General features: G+C 45.7%; 1 protein-coding gene across 3 annotated transcripts in view; it reads left to right on the forward strand.

The window, feature by feature from the left end:
- Window positions 1-15,255, forward strand: part of LOC149284560 (inositol-3-phosphate synthase 1-A-like) — a 55,593-nt gene extending 40,338 nt beyond the window's left edge. For all 3 annotated transcript variants that reach the window (XM_089496540.1, XM_089496542.1, XM_089496541.1), the window contains exons 3-11: window positions 5,660-5,821; window positions 7,527-7,656; window positions 8,110-8,303; window positions 9,699-9,848; window positions 10,387-10,602; window positions 11,436-11,600; window positions 11,686-11,799; window positions 13,002-13,219; window positions 14,843-15,255. In XM_089496540.1, the coding sequence (XP_089352666.1) occupies window positions 5,660-5,821; window positions 7,527-7,656; window positions 8,110-8,303; window positions 9,699-9,848; window positions 10,387-10,602; window positions 11,436-11,600; window positions 11,686-11,799; window positions 13,002-13,219; window positions 14,843-15,038 (1,545 nt within the window). In that variant the 3' untranslated portion in view covers window positions 15,039-15,255. The remainder of the gene's footprint in view (window positions 1-5,659; window positions 5,822-7,526; window positions 7,657-8,109; window positions 8,304-9,698; window positions 9,849-10,386; window positions 10,603-11,435; window positions 11,601-11,685; window positions 11,800-13,001; window positions 13,220-14,842) is intronic.
- The last annotated feature ends 677 nt before the right edge of the window (window positions 15,256-15,932 follow it).

A 15,932-nucleotide genomic window follows, 5' to 3' on the forward strand; every position in this document is an offset into this window, starting at 1 on the left:
TTCGGCCCCCCAGTTGTCTGAGGGACAGCTACCCGGCCTCCGGCTCAAAAAGGTTGCCTACCCCTGGTCTAGGTTCTCTGGCACAACTCTATGGTCAACTTCTGGCAAAGTTGCGCTGGAAGACCTAGAGATTCCCAGAAAGAACATATTGATCAAAACCGCAAATAATCAAATTCGCAAAAGTCCAAGCCACAAATGTGCTACTAATAACAATGCAAGAGGCAGCATGGTGTAGTAGTTTGAGCATTTGAGTATGACTATCTGAGCCACCCATGCTGACAATTTTGGATTTCAGAATTCCAAATAAGGGATTCAATACCTGTACAAACTTTAAAACCCATAATTAAAAAATAATCTGAATAGGCCTTGTGGAAGAGACTGGTCTTTACTGCAGTTTTGAACCCAGACAGTGTATCTTCTCTGGCATATCATTCCACAAAATGGGGGCAGACAAAGAAAAGGTATGTTCGGCAATGGTTGCCAGCCTAGTTTTGGCTGACCGAAGTAGATGTCCCCCAAAGGACCTTAGGGGCAGGTTATACAGGAGAAGGTGATCCCATATGTAACTTGGGGCCAAGCAGTTTTAAAGGTGACAATCAATACTTTGTACCTTGTCCAGAAATTAAATGGCTGTCGATTGAGTGATTTTACTATTGGTGTAACATGGTCACTAGGGAACCAGCATGGCATAGTGGTGTGAGCATTGCACTTTGATTCTGGGGTTCACATTCAGATCCCCACTCAGCCATAAAATGTCACTGGGTTCTGTCCTGGGTCCAGTGCTATTCAACATCTTTTCAATGACTTGGATGAAAGAATAGGGAGCATGTTTATCAAATTTGTAGATGACACCAAATTAGGAGGAATAGCTAATGCCCTGGAGGCAAAGATAATAATCCCAAAATGATATTAATAGGTTAGAAAGCTGGGCCAAAGCTAACAAAATGAATTTCAACATGGAGGAATGTAATGTACTGCACTTAGGACAAAAAAATGAAAAGCATAGACATAGGACGGGAGACACCTGGCTTAACAAGGCAAGGTGTGAAAGGGATCTAGTAGACCACAAATTGAACAACAGTGTGATGCGACAGCTAAAAAGGCCAATGCGATTTTAGGCTGCATCACTAGAAGTATAAGTGTCTAGATCAAGAGAAGTCATAGTGCCACTCTATTCTGCTCTGGTCAAGCCCCACCTGGAATATTGTGTCCAGTTCTGGGCCCCACAGTTCAAAAAGGATGTTGAGAAACTGGAGCCATGTGTCCAAAGGAGGACGAGTAAAATGGTGAAGCGTCTGGAAACCATGAAGCCCTATGAGGAACGTCTTGAGCTGGGGATGTTTAGCCTGGAGAAGAGACGGTTAAGAAGCAATATGACAGCCCTGTTTATGTATTTGAAAGGTTGTCGTATTGAAAATGGAGCAAGCTTGTTTTCTGCTGCTTCAGATACTGGGACCCAGAACAATGGACATAAGCTCCAGGAAAAGAGATTCCACCTGAGCATTGGGAGGAACTTCCTGACAGAGTTGTTCAACAGTGGAACAGACTCCCTTGGAGAGCGGTGGAGTTTCCTTCTTTGGAGGTCTTTAAACAGAGGCTGGATGGCCATCTGTCGGGGATGCTTTGATTGAGAGTTCCTGCATGGCAGAATGTAGTTGGACTGGATGGCCCTTGGGGTCTCTTTCAACTCTATGATTCTATAACATTGGGTGAGTCACACTCTTTCAGTCTCAGTGATTGGCAAGGGCAAACCCCTTCTGAAGAAACTTACCAAGAGAACCAGGTACCAGTAACCAGTGTGACTGTCATGTTTTGCACTGACTGAAATTTCTGAACTTGATACAGGGGTAGCCCAATATACAACGCATTCGTTGTATTGTTTTTAAGCATTTCCAAACAGGAAAATAAATTCCGTATGTGTGTGTGAGTACTGGATGTGAGATACCAGCTGTTATGGAGGATGCATGTGTAATTGGAGCCCCTATTGAGGTTGTGCGGGGCAAGGGGAGGTATGGTGGTAGGAAAGTGGGTTTATGTCAAAATGGAAGGAGAGATCGATGCATAATATCTATCTCCCCTTCCTTCCACTTTCCTAACCAAAAAGGCCTGGGGTTCAGCCCAGTCGTACCACAAACCCTGTCTCTGCTCCTATGCAACGCCAGGTCCATAAAGAGCAAGACCCACATCATTTATGATCTTTTGCAGGACAAAAACTGTGACCTGGCGTGCATTACTGAGACCTGGCTTGGGCCTGAGGGCGAGGCAGTGTGGGCCCAGGCCCTCCCAGCCGGGTTCTCAGTTAAGGACCAGATCAGGTTAGGTGGACGGGGGGGTGGTGTTGCCTTGGTCCATAAAAACACCTTCTCCTTAACCAGGATCCCAGTCCGGAAAACAGATCACATCGAGTGTATTTACCTGTCCCTGAGGGCTAGAGACAGTCTGGGGATTCTGTTGGTCTACAGGCCACCCCGTGCGCTAACAGACTCCCTGGCCGAGCTCACACAGCTGGTCTCAGAACTGGTGTTGGAGTCCCCAAGACTTCTTGTCTTGGGAGACCTCAACATCCCTTTCGAGGCCAGTGAAGTTCCAACAGGTGCTGCTCGGGAGTTCATGACTACCATGACAGCCATGGGCCTGTCTCAACTAGTCTCAGGGCCTACGCATTGCGCTGGTAATACCCTTGATGTGATCTTTAGTACGGACATGGAGGTTCCGTGGGTAGAGATCTCAAACATCTCTCCCTTGTCATGGACGGATCATTTCTTGGTTGAGGCTCGAATCAAGGCTTCTACCTCAAGCTCCCCCGGGGGTGGCGGACCCATTAGGATGGTCCACCCTCGAAGGCTGATGGAACCCAAAAGGTTCCAAGAAGCCCTAGAGGGATATGCGACTGGTTCTGACGGCGATTCTGTTGATGCCCTGGCTAATATCTGGGATACCAACCTGTCCAGGGCTATACACAGTGTCGCTCCCAAGCGTCCTTACCGGCCTGCTCCTAATAAACAACCATGGTATACGGAAGATCTTAGAGTAAGGAAGCGGGCTGTGCAACGACTAGAGCGTAACTGGCGAAGACATCAGCGTTTATCTGACAGGACACTCCTTCGCTCTCATTTGAAGGCCTATGGAGTGGCAATAGGTGCAGCTAAGAATTCGTTCTATGCTGCACGTATTGCGTCCGCAGAGTCGCGTCCAGCAGAGCTGTTCAGGGTTGTGAGAGAGCTGACTCAGCTCCCTCCCTCCCTGAGCCCTATTCTGGTACCATCTAAAGCCTGCTGTGATGATTTTAATAACTGCTTTGCGGATAAAATCTCTCAGATCAGGGCTGATCTTGACGCCAGTATTTATGCAGGTCCTGTAAGAGAGGCGTCCGAAGCATCCGTGGCCCCAGTTATACTGGATCGCTTTGAGTTTGTTAGTACCGATGAAGTGGACAAGATCCTTCGAAGCGTTAGGAAGACGACGTGCTCTCTTGATCCCTGTCCCTCATGGTTGGCAGCTCAGGGGGGAGATGCGGTGCTGACTATGTTGCACCGCATCATTAATACTTCTCTAAGAGAGGGTCAGTTTCCATCTAAATTGAAAGTGGCAGTGGTTAAACCCTTGCTCAAGAAACCCTCCTTAGACCCCCTGATTCATAACAACTATCGGCCCATCTCGCTGCTACCTTTTTTGGGGAAGGTGATCGAGAGAGCAGTCGCCTTCCAGCTTCAATCGATCTTGGATGACACCGATTTTCTGGACCCATTTCAAACTGGCTTCCGGGCGGGCTATGGAGTTGAGACTGCCATGGTCGCCTTAGTTGATGACCTCCGTCTGAGCATGGACAGGGGAAGCGTGTCCCTGTTAGTGCTCTTGGACATCTCGGCGGCTTTCGATACCATCGACCATGGTATCCTTCTGGAACGCCTGGGGGAGTTGGGTATCGGGGGCACTGCTTTGCAGTGGTTCCGGTCCTACCTCTCGGGTAGATTCCAGATGGTGGAGCTGGGGGATTGTCGCTCCGATAAGAGGGCACTTACATCCGGTGTCCCTCAGGGAGCGATTTTATCCCCTATGCTTTTTAACATCTACATGAAACCGCTGGGAGAGATCATCCGGAGACACGGGGCGCGGTGTTATCAGTATGCTGATGACACCCAAATAATTTTCTCTGTGTCTCCGACTGATGCAGTAACTAAGGATGGCATCTCTCCTCTAGATGCCTGCTTGGCGTCGGTAATGGGCTGGATGAGGGAGAACAAACTCAGTGTGAATCCAGGGAAAACGGAAGTACTGGTGATAGGTCCCTCGGTTCCGGGTGGTGAGATTTGTCAGCCTGTCCTGAATGGGGTCACGCTCCCCTTGAGGGACTCGGTGCGCAGCTTGGGAGTACTCCTTGATTCGTCGCTTCATCTGACATCTCAGGTGGACGCGACGATCAGGAGTGCTTGTTATCAGCTTCGGCTGATACGCCAGCTGCGCCCCTACCTGGGCCGTCGGGACCTTGAAACTGTTGTACATGCTTTGGTAACCTCTCGATTGGATTTCTGCAATGCGCTCTACATAGGGCAACCCTTGTACCAAACCCGGAAGCTTCAATTGGTGCAGAATATGGCAGCCAGACTGGTCGCTGGTAGTTCCAGGACAGACCACATAACACCTATTTTAAAAGATCTCCACTGGCTACCCATTCGCTTCCGAGCTCAATACAAGGTGTTGGTTTTGACCTATAAAGCCCTAAATGGCTTGGGCCCAGGGTACTTGGAGGACCGCCTCTCCCCACACAATCCGCCCCGCACACTCAGAACATCTGGGACCAATTTGTTAGAGGTCCCTAAATCCCATTTGGTGAGGACCTCACAGAGGGCTTTCACTATCGCCGCCCCCTCATTGTGGAATAAGCTCCCTGTAGAGCTCCGTTCCTCTGCGTCTTTAGTTTCTTTTAAGAAACAATTAAAAACGCATCTATTCCAGTTGGCTTTTTCACTTTAGGTAATAGTGTTTTTTCTCTGCTCCTTGCCCTCTGTTTTTCGACCCCGGATTAGTGCAGTATATTGTCTTTTTCTTGCCCCTAGTGAATTGTGATTTGTATAGATTCCCATTCCTACCCCTAGTAATGATGTTTTTAAACTTTTTATATTGTGATGTTTTACTTGTATTTTATTGTTTCTTGTCTTGTAAGCCGCCTTGATCATGTAATTGGAAAGGCGGGATATAAATAAAAATTATTATTATTATTATTAAATAATCTGGCTCCAATGTTTTGCACTAATTGTAGTTTCCAAACTTGGTGCGGGGGTAGCCCAATGTACAGTAAACTCAAGAGCCTCACCTTGCTTGCCTCCAGGTTGCTTCTGGGATCACCTTCTCTTGGATCACCTACCTCTGGTACTCAGGTTCTCAGGGAGACGTCTACTCTGGTCGGCCAAAACTGGGCTGGCGACGGTTACCGAGAGGACGTTTTCTTGGTCTGCCCCCATTTTATAGAATGACCTGCCAGAGGAGAATAGCATGCACTGCCCCAACTCTAGAAAAGGGTGCACTTTAGGTCTTAAAAGCCCAGACACTTGTTTGCGCCATTCATGGTGGGTCTTCTAAAGGTAACAAAGTTAGTTGGGAAGTCTCCTTTGTGGCCAAAACTCTCACACTCTTGCTCTGGTGGTGGTGGGTTCCACAGGTCAAACCATCATCCACTCGTCTCACTTTCCGCACTGAGAGACATGTCCCCAAGCTGGGTGTGATGCTTGTCGGCTGGGGAGGGAACAACGGGACGACCGTGACGGCCGCCGTCCTGGCCAACAAACTCGGCCTGACCTGGATGACCAAAGTGGGCCAAAAGGTGAGTGTGTCACTTGTGCATTTGTGTATGTGTCCTTTTCTTTGGGTAGGATTGGGTGAGTGCAAGGGGTCACTTTTCTACCCCTGGACATAGACTGCCAGAGACTGCAAAGAAACAGAGGGCAAGATGGCCCCTTTTGGTTTTGAAGAATTAGGGTAGCCAGACCCTGAGTCTCAAGTTTTTATGAAAAGATGGGGGTGCAAATCCTCCCGTTTTAGACGTGTGTCTGTTAATCTCCAGCTCAGATAGGAGAGCAGCAGCTTCCAACAATTTGGAAGAGTGAACTGATTTATTGCACAGACTTCCCAGGAGAGTCTATATCATTGTGGTTTTTGGTGTCTGCGGATTCTTTATCCATGGATCTAACCACGCATGGCCTGAAAATATTGCAAATAAATTCCAAAAAGCAAACCTTGATTTTGCTATTTTGTATAAGGGATGCCATTTTATTATGCCATTGGATTTAATGGGACTTGAGCATCCAAACCTCTCCTGGTTTTCCATAATGGACTCCGGGACGTAGATGGAATTCTCTGTTTCTTGCTTTATTTTGATGAATGTTTCTAACTGAAAAAAAAGGAAAACAATATTGTTCTTTTTCTCTCTCCTTCAGTGTCTAACTTTGTTTCTTGTTTATTTTGACCAATGTTTCCAGTTGAAAAAGAAAAGAAAAACAATATTATTTTTCTCTCTTCTACAGTTCCTTTCAGTCTCTTTCTTGTTTGATTTTGACAAATGTTTCCAAGCGAAGAAAGAAAGAAAAACAATATTATTCCTTTTCTCCCTTCTTTAGTTCCTAACTTTCAATCTGTTTCTTGTTTGATTTTGACCAATGTTTCCAATTGCAAAAGACAAAGAAAAACATTATAATTCTTACTTTTCCTTCTTGAATTTCTGACTTTCTGTCTGTTCTTTGGGTTTTTTTTTTTTGGGGGGGGGGGTGCAAATGGTTCTAATTTTGAAAAAGAAAGAAAAACAATTCCTTTCTTATCCTCATTTTGTCCACCTTTTACCACAATCAATCAAGGTAACCACCCACATTTCTCCTCCTCTTTCTGTCTTTCTTTCTTCTCATTCCTTTCTTCTTCTTAGTCTCTCTTTCATCTCTTCTGTTTTTCTGTCCTCTTTCTTCCTCTTTTCTTCTTCTCCTTTCCGTTTCCCCTCCTTCTGTTTCTCCTTTATCTCTTCCCCCTTCTCCCTAACTTCTTGTTTTCTCTTTCCTTGCCTTTTCTTTTCCCTCTTTCCTTCCTTTCTTCTCCTTTCCTACCACTGCCTTTCTTCTGCTTTTCTGTTTTTATCTGGGTTTTTTGTCTTTTCTCCTCCTTTTCCTCATTCCTTTATTGTCTTCTTCTCTTTCCTTTCTTTCTCCCTGATCTCTGTTGCTAAGCCACCTTTAGTATGAAACTCCCAGGGCAATGCAAGCTTGATAAGGGTAAAATTACAATATGAATGGTTCCTGCTGCACTTGGTATTCCTTCCTTCACTTTCTGAGCCTACAAAACACTCCTATTTTGAATGAATCACCAAAATGGTCCAGAATCAGAGATCTAACCCTCATCCCAGGGTCCTGGAAAATGAGGATGCCTGGTCACCCTCTTGGAGTGGATTCAGTGCCACGCTGGCATGGGCACTGGTCCTTGGAGGAAAGGAAAGATGGAAGCTTCCTGGTACTGCAGTGATGCCACCTCTTGTCTCTTTCCCACAGCGTGCCAACTACTACGGTTCCCTCTTGCAAGCATCCACAGTCTGCTTGGGCAATGGCCCCGCTGGCGAAGTCTACATCCCCTTCTTTGATCTGCTCCCCATGGTGCATCCCAATGATATTGTCTTTGATGGTAGGACCCTTGGTATATATGTGGGGCAAGGGGGAAGAGTGGTGGGAATATGGAAAAGTTGGGTGGCATAGGTCAGGGTGGGCAGCCGAAAGCTTGCATCGTGCATTTTGTTCAAAAGCCTGATGAAGAAGCCGGTGGAGTTTTGAAAGCTTGCATCATGCATTTTGTGCATTTCAGTTGGTCCCATAAAGGTATCACTTTTTTGTGGCTTTTGGATGTTATTGTACTTCTAGTTTGGAGATGTTAATAATATTGGGTGTTAGATATTGCCAGGTAAACGAGAGGCAATTCAGCATCTTAGGGAGGAGGAGGAAAAGCAAAGTCTGGAGGGAGCGAAGGCCGCAAAAGCAGCCTTGATCCCCATAAAATTTGTGCATGCACATTTTTGTGCTGCACATTGGTGTGCCATCCTGTGTGGTTTTAAAGCCTTTCTCCTTTTATTTGCCACACCAGGCTGGGATATCTCCTCCTTGAACCTGGCTGATGCCATGCGCAGGGCCCAAGTCTTGGACTGGCCGCTGCAGGAGCAACTCTGGCCACACATGGAGAGCATGAAGCCCCGGGCGTCCATCTACATCCCAGAGTTCATTGCAGCAAACCAGGAGGAACGGGCTGACAATGTGCTGATGGGGACCAAAGCCGCGCAGGTGGGTGCCCAAGAAGAGAAAATGGAGGCAGGCAGAGATAGGGGGCATCTCCAGACCAGACAGCTATGGCACTTGGAGTCATTGAATCACAGAGTTGGGATCTCTTGTCATTTGAATCCCCAGATGCAACTTGAATAGCCATAGCTCTTATGGAATGCTGGGATTTGTAGTTCAGGGAGGCACCTGCCAGAGAACCGGGGTCCACTGGGAACTACAGTTCCCAACAAGTTAAAATAACACCGTAATGCTTACGATTTAAATGACAACATACCATTTGCGACTATAGTGTTTCAAAGCAGCATATATATTTTAAGCATATATTTTTAAGGACTCTTGCAAATATCTATTTTTTGTTTTTACTATCATGATTTTATATATATATATATATATATATATATATATATATATATATATATCCAAATGGCATTATATGGTTTATGTTTTAAACTTGGAAAAGTTGGAATTGAAGATTCAATTCATTGGAGACCGTAGAACAACAAATTCTCCATACCACACCAAACTACAAATCCCCACTTTCCTTTGCATGGAACCATGGCAGTGTAAAGGGGATTAAACTGCTATAACTGAGATTGCATCTGCACTGGAGGATTAATGCAGTTTGACACCACTTTAACTGCTATGGCTGCATGCTGTGTAATCCTGGCATTCGTAGTTTCGTGAGCTATTTAGCCTTCTCTTTCAGAGAGCTCTGCTGCCACCACAAACTGCAAGTCCCAGGATTCCATAGGATTCCATAGGATGGAGCGATTACAGTTAAAGTGGTGTCAATCTGCATTATTTCTGCAGTGTAGACGTAGCCCAAATCAGAAGAAGACTGAGTAGCAAAATACAGTTTAGATGTTATGGCCACTGGCTTAGATAATAATTGTTAGAAGATAGTAATAATAACCAGACTTTTAAAATGAAAAATACATCTTAGAAAAAAACATTATCCTGTTTAAACCAAGGTTGAAACCATGATTTAAAGCACCTAATCCTGGCTTTTAGGCTGCATCTGCCAGGCATTCCTGACCATTGGCCATGCTGGCTGGGCTTTCTAAGAATTGTTATCCAAGGCTGCATCTGTACTGCAGAAATAATCCAGTTTGACTTCGCTTTAACTGCCAGTGGCTCCATGCTATGGAATTCTGGGATTTGTAGTTTGTTGGGGCACCTCAGCTCTCAGATCGGAAGGGCTAAATCTCACACCAAACGACAGACCCCAGAATTGCAGAGCATAGAGCCATGGCAGTTAAAACGGTATCAAACTAGATTGTGTTTGCAGTGTGGATGCAACCCGAACTTGTGGGCAACTTGGTTTGGCTTCTCCTTGAATCTTGCTTTTCAAGCTGAAATTTCTGTTTACTTCTTATTCCTGATTTGAAAATCTTGAAGGTGGCCCAAATCCGTCGTGATATCCGTGACTTCAAGAACAGCAGTGGGGTGGCCAAAGTCATCGTTCTTTGGACGGCAAACACTGAGCGTTTCTGTGACGTCACGCCTGGCATGAACGACACAGCCGAAAACTTACTCCAAGCCATTGAGGTGGGAAGTCAATCCCTTTAGTCTTCCACCCCACACTTTCCATGGGACTTTCTCTTGCTTTTCATTAGGGGCATTTTTGATGATGGAAGGACTTGGAATGAAAGAAGTTTGTAGCATCTCCGCCAAGTCACAAATATCATTGATCCTGAGTTACGCATGAGCCAGCAGCAGCATACTGCAGCAAAGAAGGCAAATGCAATTTTAGCCTAAATTAATGGAAGCATAGTTTGCAAGGCAAGGGGATTAACAGTTCCACTATGTTCTCTGCTAAGGACTCATCTGAAGTCCTACATTCAGTAGTACAAGGGCCTTGGGATTATTGTTGATCCTAAATTGCACATGAGCCATCAGTGTGATGCTGCAGCAAAAAAGACAAAAGTGATTTTAGCCTGCATTAATAGAAGCATTGATAGAAGCAACAGTTCCACTATATTATGCATTAAGACCTGGGTCTTGGGGTGGAGGGTGCAAAGAAGAGGCGCTCCAGGAGATTTCTACCTGGCTGCCATCTTCTCTTTCTCCTCTCTTCCTCCTGCAGTCTGGTCGGGAAGTGTCCCCATCCACCCTCTTTGCCGTGGCCAGCATCCTGGAGGGCTGCCCCTATATCAACGGGTCCCCCCAGAATACCTTTGTGCCCGGAGCCATCGAACTCGCCACCCAACGCCAAGTCTTCATTGCTGGGGACGACTTCAAGTCTGGTCAGACAAAGCTCAAATCTGTCCTGGTGGACTTCCTCGTCAGCTCCGGGATTAAGGTCAGTGGCCATGGCTGTGTGAGTGGGCTGGCCTATGACCATAGTTAATGATTGATCAATCGATTGATTGATTGGGGGGTTGGTCTATGACCATAATAAATAATTGATTGATTGACTGGTTGATTGTGCTGGTCTGTGACCATAATAAATTCTTTGGTTGATTTATTTTGTTTGCGTGCATGCTGTCTATGACCATAATAAATGGATGGATTGTTTGATTGGTTTTGTGTGTCTGTGTGTTGGTATATGATCATAATAAATTGATTGATTGATTCAGTGTGTGTGCTGGTCAATTACCATAATAAATTATTGATTGATTGATTGATTGATTGATTGATTGATTGCGTCTGTGCGCATGCTGCTCTATCACCATAATAAATTATTGGTTGGTTGGTTGTGTGTATGTGTATGTGTGTGTTGGTTTATGACCATAATAAATGATTGATTGACCAGTTGTGTGTGTGAGAGAGAGCACTAAATTGCTTTACTGTAGCCAGGACATGGGTTTTATACCTGAATGTCTTTTGCATGCTGGCAACCACTAGGTCCTGAATGGGTGGGATGTGGGGACACTCTGTGTTTTAGTCCAAACTGAAGTGCTGAATCTGTTTTTGGGAGACGATTTGTCACCTTGGAGCGCTTTAAAGTTCAGAAGAACATCTATGTATTTTAGAGGGAACAGGTGAGTTTGCCCAATGAGATGTCTGTAATAAATCTGGAGGAACCCTTTCTCTTTCAAAGCCTCTTTTTCCAAAAACAGGCTTTAGGGACTAGAAACTTGGCACAGTCTTTGACTGTTGATCCAAAACGCTGCCTTCTTCCCTCCCTCTTAGCCGGTCTCCATTGTTAGCTACAACCACCTGGGCAACAACGACGGGCGCAATCTCTCAGCTCCGGCCCAGTTTCGCTCCAAGGAGGTCTCCAAGAGCAATGTGGTGGATGACATGGTGCATTCGAACCCAGTGCTCTTTGGGCCAGGGGAGCAGCCGGACCACTGCGTAAGTGGGGAGACTTGGGGTGGATGATAGGGGAAGGAAATGGGGGGGATTTTCTTTGATCTGATTTTGGACTGTCCCTGGACAGGTGGTGATCAAGTATGTGCCATACGTTGGCGACAGCAAGCGGGCACTTGATGAGTACACGTCCGAGATCGCCCTGGGTGGCACCAACACCATTGTCATCCACAACGTGTGCGAGGTGGGTGTGGAGGGCATTTGTTGGTGGCAAAGATCCTCCAACATCCCTATCCTGAAAATCCATATTATTTCACTTCCATTCCCTGCTAACTCACTTGAATGGAGTCCTTTTGCACCCAGTACTGCTGGGTGAACTGAATCTTTGTAATGCCATACAATAGGATCTTAGAGCTGGAAGGGACCCCAAGGATCATCTTTGAGGATGGTTGGAAAACAGGAGAAGTTCTAAGCAGACTGGAGGAGGGGAAAGGTACTATCAGGGAAAGAGGATCCCAACGATTACCGTCCAGTTAGTCTGACATCTATACCAGGAAAGATTCTAGAGCAGATCATTAAACAGAGAGTCTGTGAACATCTAGAAAGCAATGCCATAATCACAAAGGGTCAACATGGGTTTCAGAGAAAGAAGTCATGCCAGACAAATCTAACCTCTTTTTCTGATAAAATTACCAGCTTGTTAGATGAAGGGAATGCTGTGGAAATAGTATATCTTGATTTCAGTAAGGCTTTTTGACAGGATTCCTCATGACATTCTTGCAAACAAGCTTGTAAAATGTGGGCTAGACAAGGCAACTGTTACATGGATTTGGAATTGGTTGACCGGCCGAACCCAAAGGATGGTCAGCAATGGCTCCTTTTCATCCTGGAGAGAAGTGACCAGTGGGGTGTCCAGTGGGGCTCTGTCCTGGGCCCAGGGCTATTCAACATCTTTATCAATGACTTGGATGACAGAATTGGGAGCATACTTAGGAGGAGTGGCTAATACCCCAGAGGACAGGATCAAGATTCAAAATGACTTGAATAGATTAGAAAGCTGGACCAAAACTAACAAAATGAAGTTCAACAGTAAGAAATGTAAGATACTGCACTTAGGTAGAAAAAATGAAATGCATAGATGTAGGATGGGGGACACTTGGCTTGCCACAATACATGTGAAAAGGATCTAAGAGTCCAAGTAGACCACAAGTTGAACATGAGTCAACAGTGCGATGCGGCAGCTAAAAAGGCCAGTGCGATTCTAAGCTGCCTTAATAGAAGTATAGTGTCCAGATCAAGGGAAGTAATAGTGCCATTCCATTCTGCTTTGGTCAAGTAAGCTTGATCAAGTAAGCTGAGCTTAGGGACTGGGTGCAAATTCTGAGAGCAGAATGACACCCCCCTCCCCATTTCACTGCTGAAAACTGTGCCTGCTTTTCTCCACAGGATTCCTTGCTGGCTGCTCCCATCATCCTGGATCTGGTGGTTCTGGCCGAACTCTGCCAACGGATCCGGGTGGGCATTGAAGGCGAGGGGGATCCGCAGCCCCTCCACAGCGTTTTGTCTCTCCTCAGCTTCCTCTGCAAAGCCCCCCTCGTCCCCAAAGGGGCTCCTGTGGTCAATGCCCTCTTCCGCCAACGGGCCGCCATTGAGAATTTGCTCAGGTGATGATTCAGAAGCAGCAACCAATTTGAACTTGGAGCCTAGAGCTTTCCAATGCTTCCTTTGGGGGGACTGCAGCTCCCAGTATCCCGCAGCCAGCACGGCTGTGGCAGCTGGAGGATCCTGGGATTTGTAGTCCCCCCCCCCCCCCAAAAAAAGGGGAGTATTGTAAATCTCTGGGCCTTGAGTCCAGTTGCTGCCAGATTGGTGCTGGGGTTTTGGGGATTTGTATTCCTTCCAAAAGGGGGAATGTTGCAAATCTGGGCCCTGAATTCAAACCACTTGCCTCCAGATCACTGCTGCAGACCAAAAATGGGACCTTTCCTGGGTTCTGTGAAATTTTTCGTAACGTAACTGAATTTAATTTGTATTGCAATGGAAACCAATATATTTTCGATTGTTGGAAAGAGAAGGAAAAAGCAGTCATTAGTATATGAATTGAGTCAGTGAGTCAGACCTGAGTCTTCTCATAGAATCATAAAGGGACCCTCAAGGGCCATCCAATCCAACCCCATTCTGCCAGGCAGGAAGGCACAATCTTGCCTATGTTTCCTCTCTTTTCCGCATCTCCACTTTTAACAGATCAGTCATGTTTTTGAAAAGTTTTTCAAATGGAGAACTGGAATTATAGATCCATGAGTTGTAAATGTGTATAAACTTCAATTTACAGTGCTACCTCGGGTTACGAAGTTAATTCGTTCCGCGGCGCCGTTCGTAACCCGATACATTTCGCAACCCAAAAAGGCTTTCCGTTAGCGCTGGAAAGCCGCTAGCCGCGCTTCGGATTTGAATTTCGCGCCGAAATGAATTTCGTAACCCGAAAAATCTTTCGTTACCCGGAACAGTTTTTTCCAATCTAACTTTTTCGTACCCCGGAAATTTCGTAACGCGATCAATTCGTATCCCGGGGTACCACTGTACTAGGACCCACATCCTGCACTAGAAATCCTTTGCTCCCTCCAACATAGAATCATAGATCGGCCGAAATGGTCAGAGGAATGTATACCAGAAAGATTTAAGAACTGCTCTGTTGGGTCACTTGGAAAAATCATCTTATTAGAAATAGAGGCAACAATTTTATACTGGGAGTAAGTGGGATTTATTTCTGAGAGAGGAAGAAATGCGTTGGATGATGAGTGCGAACTGTTCCAGAATTATCCATGTTTTCCCTCCACTGTGTGAGCAACAGTTACTACTACTCTGTGAGTAAAAAGGGGTTCATATACTTCACGAACTCAGAAAATTAAACAGGTAAAAATGAGATGGAGACGGAAAAGATATGTCTTAAGCATTTTTAGCTGTTTTTAATCATGTTTTCAATAATGTTGATGATTTTTTAAAATGCAAATTAATGTTTTCGTAAGCTGCCTTGAATCAGTTTCGGCTTGGATGTGTAGTTTGTTGGGGCACCAAAGCCCTCTGACAATGAAAGCCAAATATCCCAGGATTCCACAGCATAGAGCCATGTCAGTTAAAGTTGTGTCAAACTGGATTATTTCTGCAGTGTGGATGCAGCCAAAGAGAAGTCTCCAAGTCAGTTTTCCTGCCTTGCTAGGACTGCAAGTAGTCCTTCCTTGCAGGGCTGGCTTTGGTGGTTAATTTATCTTCCTGATTCTCTCCAACAGGGCCTGCGTGGGGCTGCCTCCACAAAACCACATGCAACTCGAATACAAGACCCAGCAGCCGTGGGGCTGTGCAAAGCATTTCCACCCCCCTTCCAACCCTGTGTGGCCAGCGAGTCCCAAAAAACCAGTCCCTCACCTCAACAGCTTTGTCTGCCCCATGGAAAGCAATGGCCACCTGGATCCGAAGAGCCTTTGACTTGGCCTGCAAAACTAGACCTCCCCTGCTGTGGTTTGGACAATGTCTTGCCCGTTCTTCTGCCTTCCCTCCCCATTTTTTGCGCATTTTTGAGACCGGCGCCTCTTTCTGACGCCCTTCTTTTTTTCCACGTGAAAATGGCCATTTGGAAAACTCTGAGCGTTTTGTTGCATTTGGGAAAAAATAAAACAAAATTTAGTTCTGAGTAAAATCCCTTTTGACTTGTCTGTTTGTGCCTAGTCTAGATCCTGGACTGGCCCTATCTATATATCTATATCTATATAGCGCATTAAAACAAAACACTCTCTCCAGTTTCAGTACTAACCAGAGATGTGGCCTATTGAAGTCACAGGCTGCTCAGGTTGGGAAAAGACCCCCGAAGAGCATCTAGTTCAACTCCTTGCCTGCCCGATGTCTGTTTTGAACCCTTCCAGAAGAGGTTGAACAGTTCTTGCAGTCCAGATGTTCTTCCTGATGTTTACTTGGAACCTCTCATTTGAATCCATTGGTTCGTCTGCAGTACGGTGTTCAATTCTGGAGTTTTTGCAACGCCTGGATGTTTTAGTTGCAGAATTCTGGGAGTCGCAGTCCAACAAAACTCACTCTGGCTCTTTCATGGCTGTGGGAAGAGACTGTTTCCCTGCACACATGCTTTGAAAAAACCCACACAGTTTTAGTTCATGTGTGTGTGTGTGTGTGTGTGTGTGTAATTTATTAATGCAACTCTGCCAATGGAGGAGGCAACATCAGTGACTCTTATTTACACCTAAGAAAAATGGGAGGCGGAAAAAAGGTAAAAGAAGAAGAGCTTGGAGGTTTTGGAAGAGGCAGAATTCCTAATCCCCAAAATGGAGGCAGATGCCAACAACCTGGTTTCTCTTTCGCCTGTAATTG

Source organism: Sceloporus occidentalis, unplaced genomic scaffold (genome assembly GCF_023333645.1).
Source record: "Sceloporus occidentalis isolate IW3139 unplaced genomic scaffold, rSceOcc1.0.p SCAF_91, whole genome shotgun sequence".
NCBI lineage: Eukaryota > Metazoa > Chordata > Lepidosauria > Squamata > Phrynosomatidae > Sceloporus > Sceloporus occidentalis.